Below are 16,559 nucleotides of genomic sequence, written 5' to 3' on the forward strand. Positions count from 1 at the left end.
TTTTTTTTGTTATATGAACGTCATACGCCTATTATAAGCCCGAGAGGAAATACTGGTAAATTTCAGAGCCCCCGAGTAATTTACTATATACGATAGCTATTCTACGAACCATTTTCGATTACCATGAGGTGCGGCCACCACGGCTGCCGCAGCGTACCCGGTCACTGCCTGGCTGTCGCCAAGAGGGTCACGTGGGAGCGCAGAGCGCACATTGGAGCGCTTGGCTGCGCAGTAGTTTGTTGCTGCTAATTTCGTTCTTACCTGCTCGATATTTGACTGGTTATACTGACAGGCACAGCAAAAAGGTCATGCTCGCCACAATAAATTGTATGGTCAGATTTTTTTTTTTGCGCGTAGTTTTGTCGGAACATATAAAGGGTGCCCCAACGACCATGCAGCAAGATTTAAAAATATGCAGATATGCCTTGTATCTGTCAGAACCAATTTAAGTTCGTTTGCAGTTGCTTGGAGATAAATTTTTGTGTTCAGCCTAATTGGATAATTAGTGTTGATTAATTAATCAACTTTTCAAACATTATAAATGGATGAAAAATGTCAATGGGAAAATTGTACAGCCACATGAAAAACTCCCGTAACAGCTTTCTGTTGCTCAATACGTGCTACGTAAGTTTTTCCGAGCGATAAAGAAGCGGGAGCGCATACATTCATGATGCTCTGCGATTTTCCCATTTACACGTTTTATATAATTATGATATTGAAGAAGTTGAATAGTTAATGAATACTAATTATTTAATTAGACGGAATGAAAAATTATATGAAGCAAAGAACACGACATATGTTTTATCACATCTACAGAAAAATGCATCGGTAGGCAGCCTTATGACGGATCGAGCACACTTGTTCCACATTTCTATTGCTGACGGGAAGCAGAGAAAATATAACACTTCAGTTGCGACTTGAGCGTGACAAGGTTCATCGAATCTGTGCCCCCTGGTTCGGCGCACAGTGTCATGTACGTAGGTCATGAAACAGCCGCCTACGTCTTGGTGCTCTCATAGTTGTTTCGTTAACTTGGTAGGCTCCTCGCATACTGCTTCGTATAACATCGATTCCCACACGGCGTGGGACCTGCCGGCTTTCCTTTTTTTCTTTTTTTTCACGATATGCCGGTTTTTACTTGGCAGATGCTTGGACCTTGTTCAGTTGGCATAAGGTTATGCCCTGAAGACGTTGGAAAGACACATCCTCGGAAAAGGGCACATTAGACTTTTTGCTGTGTCCTGTTCTCACCTTTACTTTGTACGTTTTTGTCTTTCTTTCCTTTGTTTGCCGCGCTCAGAAAAACCGTTCATTTGCCTACCATTCTGACTCTTCTTTCGCCACTGTGACTTCTAGCCGATATCGCATGGATATATGGTTATATTTTTAAATACAATGGCTGTAGATCGCTCCAAAATTATACCGATGCTTCAAACCGCTAAAGAAAAAAAAAACAACGGCAGTCTATTTAGGTTCAGAAGGCAGTATCTCGGGACTTGTTGCCCTGTTGCCTCTGAGGAAGGTTGCTTTTGTTGCACGGATTGTTGTTGCGCTAATCAAATCAAGACACAGCTTTGGCATTCCGCGCGCCTGTCATTTGCTGCACAAAGCTGTCAACGCAACCCGCCGTGGTTTGTTCGTGGCCATGGTATTGGGCACGAGGTCGCGGGATCAAATCCCGGCCCCGGCGGCCGCATATCGATGGGGGGCGAAATGCGAAAACACCCGTGTACTTGGATTCAGGTGCATGTAAAAGAACCCATGGTGGTCCAAGTTATTTCGGAGTCGTCCCCACTACGGCGTGCCTCATAATCATATCGTGGTTTTGGCACGTAACACCCCATAGCTTAAAGCTGTGAATGGAATGATGATGGAGGCGATATGAAAACAGCGACATGATAACCACAATAACTTCTTGTAAGGACGTATTAGGCATCAAACAACTGTCTTTGTGAAATTAATGCTGAGGATTACTGCTTCTCGGTGCGGTGCATGACTTACTGGGCCGAAAGTGTTCAGTTTGTGGCTTCTTGTTACTATGCTAATCACCCAACAACCTTGAAATTCTGCAAGGGTTCGTTCTTTGACTCTCTATGCCTTATGCTATCTCTGTATCTGTGATTGCCTGTCTGTGAAAGTGATCTCAAGTATGCGCATATTGGAACATTACGGCCTTGCACTGAAAAAGAAGTGTGCTATCAGTCGTGCCATTTATCTACCCAGCCTGTGCCAAAAATCGTGAGCCATTCTACTGTGTGAAGGTGGGCGACCAGCGAAGCTGTTTAGCACACGACACAAAGGTGACACAGAATTTTGGACAAATGCACGTACACCGCTGGGTTGTCGGGTGGACCGCATCGGTGTGGAATCGCAAGCGACATGTCTGCAACACGAAACGCCTAAACAACTACCTTTTCGGTCTCGACACATCCACAATGAATTCACCGACAACGACCACACGGGTATACTGTCATCCCAACTAACCCACGCAAAGTGAGTAGCCATGAACCTTACGGGGCTATGAGGCATTGCATTGTTGCGTATGGGGCTATGAGCCATTGACGAGTTTTCGACATGCTGTTCAGTCTGTTGTATGCGTGATTAGCAAGAATGTAAGCACTGTTGGCTTCGCTTTGCTGAGTGCTTGTAGCCTCTGCCTTATGTGGCTATTAGCCATTGCAATGTTTCGCTTGCCTACGGAGGTATGGACCATTGATGATGATAGTTTTCATTGACGGAACAAAAATGCACGAAACCCTAGCCATATACAGCTTTGCTGTAAAAGACTTCCTAGAGCGCAGTAATAAAATCAAACTACTTTTTCTGATCGGCGATGACTCTGTAGTCCTAGCATGCCCCTGTCGCGCCAGTGATTGTAACTTCGAAACCTGCCTGCCCCCCATCCCAGGTTCCGGTTCCACGTCTCCACCATGCCTGGGACCAGCACGGGCCAATTAAAACCTCTCCGACCTCCCGAAGACGGCGCAAGACTGCTCGGTGGCGTTGCGGCGTCTAGAGGACGTGTGGCACTGCCCGGCTTCCACTACACGACACTGTCGACCCGCACTTTGACTGGAGAGGAGCGGCTCGCCATACCTGCAGTGTGCATGGATCGGGCAGGTGCTGCGGTGACCATGGATGACGAATGGATTCGGAGCCGCCTTCAGAGGGAGCGGAGGCGCGGGCGAGGTGACAAGCATCGTGTGGTCGTGCGAAGTTCGGTCTACAGTCACACTCGCAGGGACCTGAAAACCGTGCTCGGCACCAACTGGCTGAATGCCGGCGCCACTGACTTCAACGTGGGGCTTGTGGGCCGAGCGTGCCAGAGAAGTTCCAGATGGTCTCTGCGTTCAGGCGCTGACGACGCACTTCTTCACGTGCGCCCTGCATGGACGTGCACGGTCGACATTTAACTCGGTGCTCGTGCCCATCCCCGACCTCGACCACTGGTCAATCGCCGTTCTGAATATAACAAACCGGACTGCTGTCAGGTGTTGATGGCATACCTGAGGAAAGAGCACACAGACAAACGGCAGCGTCCGCTCAAGATTGTGGTGTGTTTGTGTGTCGCGTCGCGATAGGCGCACCGTTCAGTTGTTCCGCCCGCGACACTCGGCGGTTGACATAGAATTGCCTTTGAGATCTTGTCGGGGAAGTTGATGGATCACTGACGCTCGCTGCCGCTCCCTCGGAAGATTTCATTAAACGTTTTCTCTCTCTGAAGACAAACTAGTGTGTGGCCTGGCAGACACGTTGCCGATTGCATCCTCCACCCTTCGTTTACGCGGATTTTAGTGTTTTATTACTTGTGGTTTTATTGCTTATGGTTTTATTGCTTATGTAGTTTTATTTCTCTTATCGATGGTTTACGCTTTTACACGTGTATTTTTGTGCATATATATTTACCTATTTTAAAATAAATTTCAATTGAAAGTCGGAGCTTGTCTTCGTTGATCTGTCCATCTGCTGCTGCGCCATTGAAACGTAGTGAATGCCGCTGGCTTTTGCAATGTGGTTGCATGCTGTTACATGAGCCGCCACGGCCACTAAGACAAACATATAGCTGCCTTCGAAAAGCTTTTGGAAATTTGTTGCTCTCATCTTCAGTTCCAGTCCTCATCTCGGTTTCTCAATTTCATGTTTCCTGGCTTTCGACTCGGGTTTAGCCCGAGTGGTTTTGTGGGGCGTTTTCACGACTCTCTGGCGAGTTTCATCTCGTGCGAATCTCGGATATCTCGGATAAAGCGTTGACGCAATATTGTAGCATATAGCGAGTGTCCAATGGAAGAACAACATATAGTCGAGGTTGGTAGGCGACAAGTCGAGGAAATCTGCAGGTTTAGAACGTGGGCTGGGCTGACGCAGGATGGGCATAGGTGGAGATATCTAGAAAAAAAGGACGGGCGGATGGTGACGATGTTTAGAGCAGCCACGTTTGCTCTTCGCTATAGCTGTGTCTTCACTATACGGGGACATGTACGCCATAACCAGGCTTTGCTCAGTGCAGCCGGCAGGTATTGCCCGTCTTCAGATATATCGCAGACAACAGGATTCATGCAAAATAACGCGGACCTTGTAAACATGCTCTTCCGGTTCTTGTGCGATGAGATGCGTGGCAAACGACTTATTCCGGAAGAAAATCACACGAACCAATATGCTGCAAGCATAAATGTCGCGCAAGAAACTCGTGGTAAAATCGTAAAACAATAGCCATCCTTTTGGCGAGGTACAGGAATAGACGGAAATGTACGGTAAGGGCATTGTTCGCAAACATGCCGTCGACTGCGCAAAGGCCTCGAAGTACGCCATGGTTGCAGCCTTCCTGGGCAGCCCGGCCGTCTTTGGGGACGCATAACAAAACCGGCGATTTTTTTCACCAGTTGAAATCGCGGAATCGGAACCGTTCCCTGCAGTCGTGGCCGCTTGAACTCTCGAAGTATATGTAGTCCTGCGCAGAGCCATAAAACCACGTCGAGTTAGTAGGTTTGTTCGAATCCGAGTGGTCGAGGGCTTTTTCGCAAAATATCGGAGATGCACATATCAGACATCGACTCAACACCGGTGTCACACAAAGCAGTATTCATTGTTATTCAAGTCCTCTCCGAATCCAATTTCCCTATCGCGATGATCGGCCCCCTTCCTAATGTTGCGAAAAGAAGTGAATCGCGATGGAAAACTTCGATTTCGATCTCGCTCGATCGTGATCAGTAGTGCCCTATGCGACACCGGTACCAGGAACTAGTACCCCTTCATTATTCACGTCATGTCTTACGCATGTACAAATTGCAACAGCCGAAAGTTTAAAGGAGTGTACTAAGAATTTTTCTGCGGACCCGGGTCGCTTTTATCTCCGACGAGGTGCATATGTTGAAGAAAAAAGCGCTACGAAGACACGGACTAAAAGAGGAACATGTACGACGGACAGGCGCCACTTCCAACTAAATGTTTTGTTGAAGAAACAGGATTTTATGTATATGCAACCTAGAATAGCCCCACCGCGACATCACGACCTCCCTATCTCATTAGAAAAGCTCTCTTTTTACGGAAGCGCCACTGACGGGCAGCTAATGCACGTTCCCTCGGCCTTTGCAATGTAGAAAGCTTCTAATATCTCCCGTTCTAGTCTATCTCTAGAACGTGCCAGAAACCTGGGGTGCGATCTTGTACGCGTTCCAAAATCGAACGGAGGCGGTCCGTTCTTTCCGTCGCGAAATTGGCGGTCCGTTCCGTTGCGTTCGTCCGATAGCAGACGACACTGAATGATTTACAGCAGACATCACTTCACAATTGACGTCATGGCGTTCGCCACCGTTCAAACTGACCAACCGTGTGCGGCTCGGTGGAACGGACCGCCTCCGTTCGATTTTGGAACGCGTACAAGATCGCACCCCTGGTGTCACGAAGATACGGACGGCAATTGTGACGTTTACAGTGTTCAGCCAGCTGGCCCCCCGCATTGTTATTTACGGCCCAATTGCGCTCACGCGCCCTTTCATTGAAACACCCTCCGGTTTGACCGATATAAACCTGTTGGCAACTTAGGCGCATCTCATATACGACATTACTTCTGCATTCCGCGTACTGCGCTGCATGTTTCTTGGTTCGGGTTTTGCCTTTGTCAGCATAGGGCATATCTTGGCCAACTTACACGGTGCACTGAAGAGGAGATTAACACTGTGCCTTTGCGCAACCTTCTGGAGGTTGTGGGAAACCCTGTGCACCCTCAGTGCACAGGGCCAAGATATGCCACTACTGCAGTTCTCGTATACATTGCGCTGCTTATACGATGCATTGTACATCCGTGTACGATGCATTGGGTGCACGTTCAGGAAACCCAGGTGGGGAAAATTAATCCCGAGTCCCCCACTATGGGCGTGCCTCAAGATCAAACCGTGGTTTTGGCACGTAAAACGCCAGAATTTTACTAATTTTAGCTTTTCATATTGAATAATCTATTTTAGTGTATAAATGTATTTAAATATTAAGGCACGCAAGTAGGTCGCAGTCCCGCCCGAAAGGCGGCAAATTAATAGACAGCTATACGAAGTAACGATAGTAGTTTTGCGCGCCACAAAAGCTAGTAAACATTCTCTTACGAAATTAGCAAGCTTAAAGTCGTGCGCGCACCGCAAACAAACACGTGTATCACTCGATGGACGCGGACACTCGCTGTCAAAACTCTGGCGTGAATAGCAGCAGCAGCAACGGACGAATTGACCTTCGTGCTGCCTCCCCCCCCTCCCCCCCCCCTCTTCAGTGCCTTGGCGGGGTGGAAGACGGCGTCCCTGCCATCCACCCTTGTGGGCGCGAGATCAAGCCACCATCATCGGTTTTCACTCGCACCGGTAAACGCGATATAAATGTGTTAGCATCACGACGCTCCTCTTTGAGTTCGCGGATTTAAGCCGGGTTCACCAAATTACAATGCGTTTAGGAAGATTACTCGACACATGTCCTGCCTCTTCGAGGAGCGAAGTGCAACTACCGGTGGTCTGGAGCAGACCACTGTCAATTTTATACATGTACAGTTCTACCCCGTGACCGGTCTCACGTACTTCACACTTTTTTTTTTTCATTTTGATGCTCCTAATCTTAACGCACTAACAGGCATACTCATATGGTCATCAGCCTAGTGGGCGACCAACAGGTAACGGGAAGGCGAGTTTATTTGACTGCGTTGTCAGGCAAAGCAGGAATTCAGAGTAATCCTTCAAGTTTCCTTGCGTAACGGCAACCAGCGGAAACTCGCGAATGATTGCAGTAGCTGGCATAGTGATACCGCAGAAACCTGTACGAGCACTATAGCACGGCATTCTCGGTCGTTGGCTTTTGGAGATTACTCTCACTTTCGGGAGATTTCAGCGCCACTACAGACTTCGATGCGTGGGTCCACTTATAGCCGAACGCGTATCCTGGCACTGTGCCAAGACGGCGAGTGCTTGGCACTGTGCCAGGAACGCTGTGTCCCATTCCCTCCCACGCGCATTGTGCTGTAGTCGCTCGAAACATCCCGAAAGTAACTGTCTCCTCGAAAGTGAACTACCGACGATGCTGTCGCTGCAGGGGGACAGCCCTTTGCCAGCAGTGTTGTTCGAGTGCTGTCGTTCGCCCGCCGTTAAGCTCCATTGATCTGGTGTGAGTGAGTTTGAGCCTTGCTGCCGTCCACCCGCAGTTACCCGCAGGAGCCACCGATTTGCTGTGGCTTTTCACTGCATGCATTGCATGCATTGCAGTTGGTCCCCTGAGTTACTAAGCAAAGCAATATAATCAGCGAATCTCAAGTTACTAAGGTATTCTCCATTAACTCTTATCCCCAATTCTTCCCAATCCAAGTCTGAATACCTCCTGTAAACACACTGTGAATAGAATTGAAGAGATCGTATTTCCTTGCCTGACGCCCTTCTTCATTGGGATTTTGTTGCTTTCTTTATGGAGGACTACGGTGGCTGTGGAGCCGCTATAGATATCTTTCAGTATTTTTACATACGGCTTGTCTACACTCTGATTCCGTAATGCCTCCATGACTGCTGGGGTTTCGATTGAATCAAACGCTTTCTCGTAATCAATGAAAGCTATATATAAGGGTTGGTTATATTTCGAACATGTCTGTATTACCTGATTGATAGTGTGAATATGGTCTATTGTTGAGTAGCCTTTACGGAATCCTGCCTGGTCCTTTGGTTGACGGAAGTCTCAGGTGTTCCTGATTCTATTTGCAATTACCTTAGTAAATACTTTGTAGTCAACGGACAGTAAACGGATCGGTCTATAATTTTTCAAGTCTTTGGCGTCCCCTTTCTTATGGATTAGGATTATATTAGCGTTTTTCCAAGATTCCGGTACGCTAGATGTCCTGAAGCATTGCCTATACAGGGTGGCCAGTTTCTCTAGAACAGCCCGCCCACCATCCTTGAACAAATCTGCTGTTACCAGATCCTCCCCAGCTGCCTTCCCCCTTTGCATAGCTCCCAAGGCTTTCTTTACTTCTTCCGGTGTTATCTGTGGGATTTCGAATTCCTCTAGACTATTCTCTCTTCCATTATCGTCGTGGTGCCACTGGTACTGTATAAATCACTATAGAACTCCTCAGCCACTTGAACTATCTCATCCATATTAGTAATGATATTGCCGGCTTTGTCTCTTAACGCATACATCTGATTCTTGCCAATTCCTAGTTTCTTCTTCACTGCTTTTAGGCTTCCTCTGTTCCTGAGAGCATGTTCAATTCTATCCATATTATACTTTCTTATGTCACCTGTCTTACGCTTGTTGATTAACTTCGAAAGTTCTGCCAGTTCTATTCTAGCTGTAGGGTTGGAGATCTTTCGTCTCCTGCGATAGCTTATTGGTATCCTGTCTAACGGAGTTACCACCGACTTCTATTGGACACTCCTTAATGATGCCGACAAGATTGTCGTTCATTGCTTCAACACTAAGGTCCTCTTCCTGGCTCAAAGCCGAATACCTGTTCTGTAGCTTGATCTGGAATTCCTCTATTTTCCCTCTTACCGCTAACTCATTTATCGACTTCTTATGTACAGCCGCCCTGATTTTTAATAATATAGCGCGAGCGTCGACTGAACTGCTGGTGAGCGCCTTATAACGGCGATAAGCGTGCAACAAGGCGAGAGTTCGCGCACGAGCAGGAAGAAAGCTTGTTGCACGCATATCGCCGTTATAAGGCGCTCACCAGCAGTTCAGTCGACGCTCGCGCTATATTATTAAAAATCAGGGCGGCTGTACCAGTTTCTTCCGTTCCCTCCTCAGGTCTAGGCTAATTCGAGTTCTTACCATCCTATGATCACTGCAGCGCACCTTGCTGAGCACGTCCACATCTTGTATGATGTCAGGGTTAGCGCAGAGTATGAAGTCTATTTCATTTCTAGTCTCGCCGTTCGGGCTCCTCCACGTCCACTTTCGGCTATCTCGCTTGCGGAAGAATGCATTCATTATCCGCATGTTATTCTGTTCCGCAAACTCTACTAATAACTCTCCCCTGCTATTCCTAGTGCCTATGCCATATTCCCCCACTGCCTTGTCTCCAGCCTGCTTCTTGCTTACCTTGGCATTCAAGTCGCCCATCAGTATACTGTGTTTTGTTTTGACTTTACTCATCGCCGATTCCACGTCTTCATAGAAGCTTTCGACTTCCTGGTCATCATGACTGGATGTAGGGGCGTAGACCTGTATAACATTCATTTTGTACCTCTTATTAAGTTTCACAACAAGACATGCCACCCTCTCGTTAATGCTATAGAATTCCTGTATGTTACCAGCTATGTTCTTATTAATCAGGAATCCGACTCCTAGTTCTCGTCTCTCCTCTAAGCCCCGGTAGCAGAGGACGTGCCCACTTTTTAGCACTGTATATGCTTTATTTGGCCTCCTAACTTCACTGAGGCCTAGTATATCCCATTTACTGCCCTCTAATTCCTCCAATGGCACTGTTAGACTCGCCTCACTAGATAACGTTCTAGCGTTAAACGTTGCCAGGTTCATATTCCAATGGCGGCCTGTCCGGAGCCAGGGATTCTTAGCACCAGGTTTTCGCCAGGTTATCAACATCATAAGCCCACCATCGCGCCAAGAATGCAGAATCAGTCAATCAGCCACTCACAATTAGAAAGACCGCACCGAGCAGCACGGCCTTTATCTTCACGTCCAAATCCAATGGGAAGGTGACCGTGAAGTTGTCGGCGTCGGTTACGGCCTCCCTACACATCCCGGTCCAGTTCTTCGTTATCGCGCCCAGCTGGGTGACGCCGTCCGTGGCTAGGATATTGAAGACCACGTCTTCGCAACAGATGGATGTTGTACAGAAGGGGCCCTTGATCAGCAGGACAACGTTCCCCTGGCTGTCCAGCACCGAGAAGTTCGGGTATATGATCGCGAACTCCATCCGGAGGGAACCCATCATGGCCATGGAAGCATCGCGCACGTCCATTACCTGCGCCCAAGGAAAAATAATAGTAGTAGTAGTTATTCATTTCACGTGCCCAAAAACAACCCTAAGGTGCGTGAGCTGGCGCACACATATTGTTAGAAAAAGTAAAGCTGCAAGTAAATCTAAGTAATGAATAAAGGGAAAATATAAAATGTGGGAACAACAGGGTACGATAAAAACCCGCCGACCATCCTCCCCGACTTTTCTACGGCGCTCCCAGACGGACAACTAAGCAATGCAGCTCCAAGAAATGGCGCTGCATTGCTTCAACCGACCGAAAATCCTCTTCTGACGATCCTTAGACCAAGCAGATCCTGGATCTACAGATCGACGGTGTGCAAGTCACTGCTCTCATCAACACCGGGGCACACCTTTCTATCATGAGTGGTCTATTTCGCGGAAAGCTAAAAAAAATATTCTTACACGTGCGATGACTCAAGTCGCCCGTGTCACCGATGGCGGAACACCTGCCGTTGGAATGTGCATCACCGGCGTTTGCCCCGCTGATCGCCAGACAGTTCTATTCTCCGTCCTTGCCAAATGCCTGCATGAAGTGATCCTCGGCCTCGACTTCCTTGCCGCGCACTCCGCCCTTATCGACTGTTCAACCAGCACTCTCCATGTTGATCTTCCTCTTCTGGACCCCACTGACCAAGCTCTGAGCCGCCTTTCTTCCAGCAAGTACGCCCACTTGCCACCGCAGGCGTTGATTTATGTAGACTTATGTAGATTTATGTAGGCCGCTAATTCCTGACGGTGACTATGTTTTGGCGTCCATCACTGACACCTTCCTCACCCACTGTGTCACAGTACCGCATACCGTTCTGTCTATAGTGGCGAACTGCATCTGCCTTCCGGTTGTGAATTTCAGGTCGCGTGCTGCTGGTTGTGTGCGTCCACAAGGCATCTCGCTCGCCTTAATTTGCGCCTTGGATGGACACGAAGTGGAAGATTCCACGGTGGCCACTTTTAGCTTTCCGGCTCATCAGCAGTCCTATTCTTGCCGTGACAGTGCCATCAAATCGATGATCACTTCCGACTTAACACCGCAGCAGACTGAAGAACTCCACCGCGTTCTGCATTCACACCTCGACGTTTTCGACATTAGGGGCCGTCCCTTGGCCCAAGCCAAAGGCGTGATTCATCGCATAAATACCGGCGATGCGATTCCTATTCATAGGCGCCCATATCGAGTGTCCGCCTGTGAGCGTCAAATTATTCAGTGAAGTTGACAAGATGCTCGCCAAGAACATCATAGAGCAATCTTGAAGTCCCTGGGCATCTAGTCAAAGAAGAAAGACTGCACACGGAGATTCTGTGTGGATTATCGGCAGCTTAACATAATTACGAAAAAGGACGTGTACCCTCTGCCACGCATTGACCATGCTCTTGAATGCCAGGATGGTGCCCGCTATTGCTCCTCCATCTACTGACGCTCCGGGTACTGGCAGGTTGGTGTGGACAGCATGAACCGTGAAAAGACGCCATTTGTAACACCTGATTGCATTTACCAATTCAAGCTCATCCCGTTCGGACTTTGTTACGCTCCAGCCCCCTTTGAGCGCATGATGGGACTCCCTGATCAGCGGTTTCAAAGGGTCCGCGTGTTTGTGCCACTTGAACGACGTTATCGTTTCTTCACCAATAATTAACTTTAGAGACTCATATGGCGCGCCTCTCAGCCGTCCTCGACGTTTTTTGTCAGGCCAGACTGCAGCTGAACTCTTCCGAATGTCAGTTTGGCCACCACCAAATCACGGTGCTTGGCCCTTTTGTAGACACTAATGGTGCACAGCCAGACCCGGAAAAAAATATGTGCAGTCAGGAACTTCCCAGTTTCTCAAAGCATGTCCGCAGCTTTCGGGCTCTGCTCATACTTCTTCCGCTTCGTAAAGAACTTCGCGGACATAGCCAGGTCGCTTGCTGAGCTTTTGAGGCAAGACGTGCCTTTTTCATGGTGCCCTGATGAGGCTTCTGCGTTCTCGCACCTCACCAGCCTGCTCACCACTCCTCCAAAAGTTGCCCACTTTGATCCTGCTTCGCCTACTGAGATCGACACTGATGCAAGTAGCCATGGATTCAGTGCAGTACTAGCCCAGCGCCAACGTGGCCATGACCGTGTCATCGCCTACGCTAGCCGCCTGCAATCAGCCGCCGAGCGCAATTATTCCATTACCGAGCGCGAGTGTGTTGCCCTCGTTTGGGCGGTTGGGAAATTGAGACCCTATTTAAACGGACGACCCACTCTGTAGTTACCGACCGCCACACTCTGCGCTGGCTGTTCTTCCTCAGAGATCCTTCCGGACGGCTTGGTTACTGGGCCCAACGCCTACAAGAATTTTCATATCCGGTCGTCTGCAAATCCGGCTGCCTGCATCTGGATGCAGATTGCTTGTCCGGGTATCCTCCGGTCGGCAACCTTGAGAACGCAGATGAGGACACGAACAACTCTTTCTTCCGTGTCGGACCTGATTCGCATCGGTGAAAAACAAGACCGCGACCTTTCATTCCGAGAAATCAGTCGCCTAGAATCATCGCCTAATGACGCACCAGTCCGCAAGTTTGCGATTCATGAGGGTGTCCTATACCCCTCGCATTTGTCAACCTGATGGACCTGACCTTTTTATTGTCGTGCCTAGACAGTTATGACGGAGTGTCAGCACTGGACTTCACGATGCGCCCACTGCCGGACACCCTGGCGTATCTCGCGACTACTAGCGTGTCCGGCTTCATTTTTTTTTGGCCAGGCCTTGCACGGTCCTTCTGCCGTTACGTCGCCATTTGCGAATCATGCCAACGTCGCCTGTAGTCAATCGACGTACCCGGAACCATTCGTTCGCGTTGGACGACATATTAACGGGACGCTTGAACCGCACCTTCAGAAAATGCCGAAAACGCACCGCATCTTCAACCTAAATTTAGTAGTAGCGTTTCCTTACCTTCTTACGTTGCCTTCTTCATCTCCCCCATTCCCCCATGTATGGGAGCTGGGAGCGAAGAGCGCCAAGGCTGTTCAGTCGTTTCCCAACAACTTAGTTTCCACCCCTTCTCTGCGTCCTCTCCCCACCTCCTCTCTACCATTCTATCTGCCTCCTCTTGGACTATTACACGCTAGTAGAAAGGTAAGCGCTGCAGTCTCTGCAATGCTTACCGTAGGTGATGAACACCTTCCAGAAGCGCTTGGGTTTAAAGTGGACGGAAGCGTCAACCGGTCAGCAGTCGAGATAAGCAAGAGAAATTTAGAGTATTGGCGGAGAAAAAAAAAAGAAGCAGGTAAGAGGTTGATACGACCGGAGCTCCGCGCTGCAAGTTGCATTTTGAAGCAAAAAAAAAAAAAAAAGAGAAAGAGAAAGGTCGAGATGTATAAAGAAATGCTAGATGAAAACATGTATAACCTACCTGATTAAATCACGAAAGCTAGGAGACTTTGCATGCCCGTTTCCAAGGGGATGCCATTCAATCATCAACATTATTATGCTTTTGCGGTGGAGGGGGGGGGGGTCGCGGATAATTGCAGAGGTTATTGTTGCGACGCCCACGGATTTCGAGAGGACACTGTGGGTACGCAATGGAACAAGTTTCCGATTTCGGAATGGCGTATACATATGCGCTATTTGCACCATCGAACGCTAGCCTCGCGGTATGGGTTGGCCGAAGTATACGTGCCTGGAGGCAGCAACAACAGAGGCAGCTGCAGTCGCTGCGAAGTGGCCGGAACAGCCGCAACACTTGGTCGTTGCGGTAGTCGAGCAGCGCCATCTCGAACGGTCGGATTTCGCCGCAGCATTGGCGTTGCAGACAGCCGCTCTGTTCGATCGCCATGAAGACGAATTGGCCCATGGTGTTCTTGACGATGTACTTGTTTTCCATCTCCCACGACGTCACCACTGCGCGAGTTGAATATATTATTACGATATCATTGAGCGATGCTCAAGAGACCGAGCCGCCGCGAGAACGACGAAGTTGGTTGGTGCCCTTGGCACGAGCGAGTGTCAGCCTGGCTACCTGGCTCCACTGTAAATAGCGTGTAAATAGCAACTTTCGTCTGTGTCTTTCCACACGTAACATTTCTGGTGGAGGTGCGGGGTACTGGTGGAGGTGCGGAGGTGCGGGAGGGAGGTGCGGGGTGCGGGAACGCAAGTGTGCACCCCGTGCACTTTCGTCCCGACAGCTGTCTTAAGAATGTAATTAGTGCAGTCACTCGCCATTTCAACGCGTAAAGGAAGAGACCGTACTGACACGTGTACTTTCCTGCTATAGGGTGACGGTCACTGGTTAACAAACGTTCGACGTCATAACCCTCAGTGGAAGGCGCGCCTTTCTGTACCGGAACTTTCCCGAACGGTGTCGCTCGTCCTGTCCGTTGCCTATGGTGCAGCTGAGCCTTCTGTAAGCTGGTTACATGGACGACGCGAATGTGGTGGTGCAGATTTTAGAACTTGCGTGAGCGCAATGCGATTACACTGGAAGGTTCACTGAGCGGTGTGTGAATTGGCGAAGCTCAGTGGTCCGCAGAGAAGGTTTTCGACGATCGACGAGTGTGCTCGATACTATCATCGTCTTGAGAACGAAGGTAAAGGGCGAACGAGGGAGAGCGCTTGAGGAATGAGTCCCGCATTTTCATACGTGTTAGCTTAAGCTGGGGGAAAGAGCACATATCGAACTTGTTTACAACGCCTATGTAAGACAAAACACACTGGTGAGTGTTAAAGTTGGCCTATTTTAAGGCTTTTTCCTCCCCCGGTGTTGACAAACACGAAACACTGGCACGTGGAATGCTGCGTAGATTGAGTATCTGCTGCTAGTGAGGTAGTGGCCTGACTAATTGGCTCAGTATCACATGTGCAGAAGTTCAGCACTCAGCTTTTCGTTCATTATTTCATTACGAAATTGTGTTACAAATGCGCTCAATCTTGCACGGCGATGTTATTCGACGTCAATTTGCAGAGAACTGGGAAATTGTTCGTTTAATAGCCCAACATGGCCGCGCCCAAGAATCAAAAGTAGGATCTAAGGGCCCCGGAGAGTCGTGCTGCCAGTGATCGAATCATATTGTTACGTGCTGAAAGACAAACAAATACCTAATTGCTATTTGTTTACAAGAGCAGCGCAGCCACCAACGAGCTCGTGCCAAGTCCACATGCCCGGCTTCGTCTTCCTTTGCGCCATGTCTCCTAAAGGGCCCCTCACCAGGCCTAGTCATGTTAAGCTGACAAGCGCGGAGCATATAATGCGCTCTAACGACCGTGTCTGCATAGTGTTACATCGCTACTCGCCACGGAAAGATATGAAATTTCACACCGAAGGCCGTTTTCCATTCTCGCGGCCGCCGCGCTTCAAGCCGGACGGTGACGTAGTGGTGCCCCTGCGCCTACGTAGTCGTGTCCGCAGTGTGGCGTCGCTCGTGGTGACACATCGTGAATTATTCAAGGCAACAGCTGGTATTTGTGTAGTATGTTGCCAGAATCGACGATATAAAGCTTAGAGGAATAACAAAACACACAAAAAGGAATGTCTGCGTGTTTTTTGTATTACTTTGCACCGCAGCAAGATAGATGTACTTCCGTTTCGTCTGCCTGTGCCCACCTCGTGCACTCGCGCGCGTAGACATTGAAACTGTGTCATTGTCTACCGTGTTCCAGCGCGGGATCATGCTCTGTGATCCGCTTACGTATGCCTCAGTGTTCGTGTAGCACTAAATTATACCGCTAGTCAGGTGTCTCCATGCACAGCGTGCAAAATCGTGCGCTGCGTGAAACCAGACAATCACAACAGCTCGCGCGCGACGCCGTCAGCGGAAGTGTGCCGCGCCGCAAAAAAAAAAAAAAAAAGAGGGAGGACAAAAATAAATGAAGGCGGGGTCCGTGACGTACGCGTCACGTGATCCCCGAGCTCCCTTATGGGACAACGCAGGGAAGGAATCGCGCTTGTGGAGGAAAATAGTGTCTCGCTTGGCAGTGGAGCTCGCCTCCTGGAATAATGGGTTCACTGCAGTGAAATATTTCTATCTCGGTTATTAATGAGCCGATTGGAACATTTGTTGCGACATAACGCTACCTAGACGACACGCAACAACTTCCAGCGTATAACGAAAATTTGCTATAGGGCCTGGTTT

At 49.0% G+C, this 16,559-nt stretch overlaps 1 protein-coding gene across 1 annotated transcript; it reads right to left on the reverse strand.

The window, feature by feature from the left end:
• Positions 1-843: 843 nt before the first annotated feature.
• Positions 844-10,478, reverse strand: LOC129386888 (phospholipid scramblase 1-like). Its single transcript, XM_055075277.1, has 2 exons — positions 10,118-10,478; positions 844-4,948 (listed from the first exon to the last, which is right to left on the reverse strand). Exons 1-2 carry the CDS (start codon positions 10,442-10,444, stop codon positions 4,874-4,876), a joined length of 402 nt encoding a protein of 133 aa, XP_054931252.1. The 5' UTR covers positions 10,445-10,478; the 3' UTR covers positions 844-4,873.
• Positions 10,479-16,559: the final 6,081 nt, after the last annotated feature.

The sequence above is a fragment of the Dermacentor andersoni genome, chromosome 11 (assembly GCF_023375885.2).
Source record: "Dermacentor andersoni chromosome 11, qqDerAnde1_hic_scaffold, whole genome shotgun sequence".
Lineage (NCBI taxonomy): Eukaryota > Metazoa > Arthropoda > Arachnida > Ixodida > Ixodidae > Dermacentor > Dermacentor andersoni.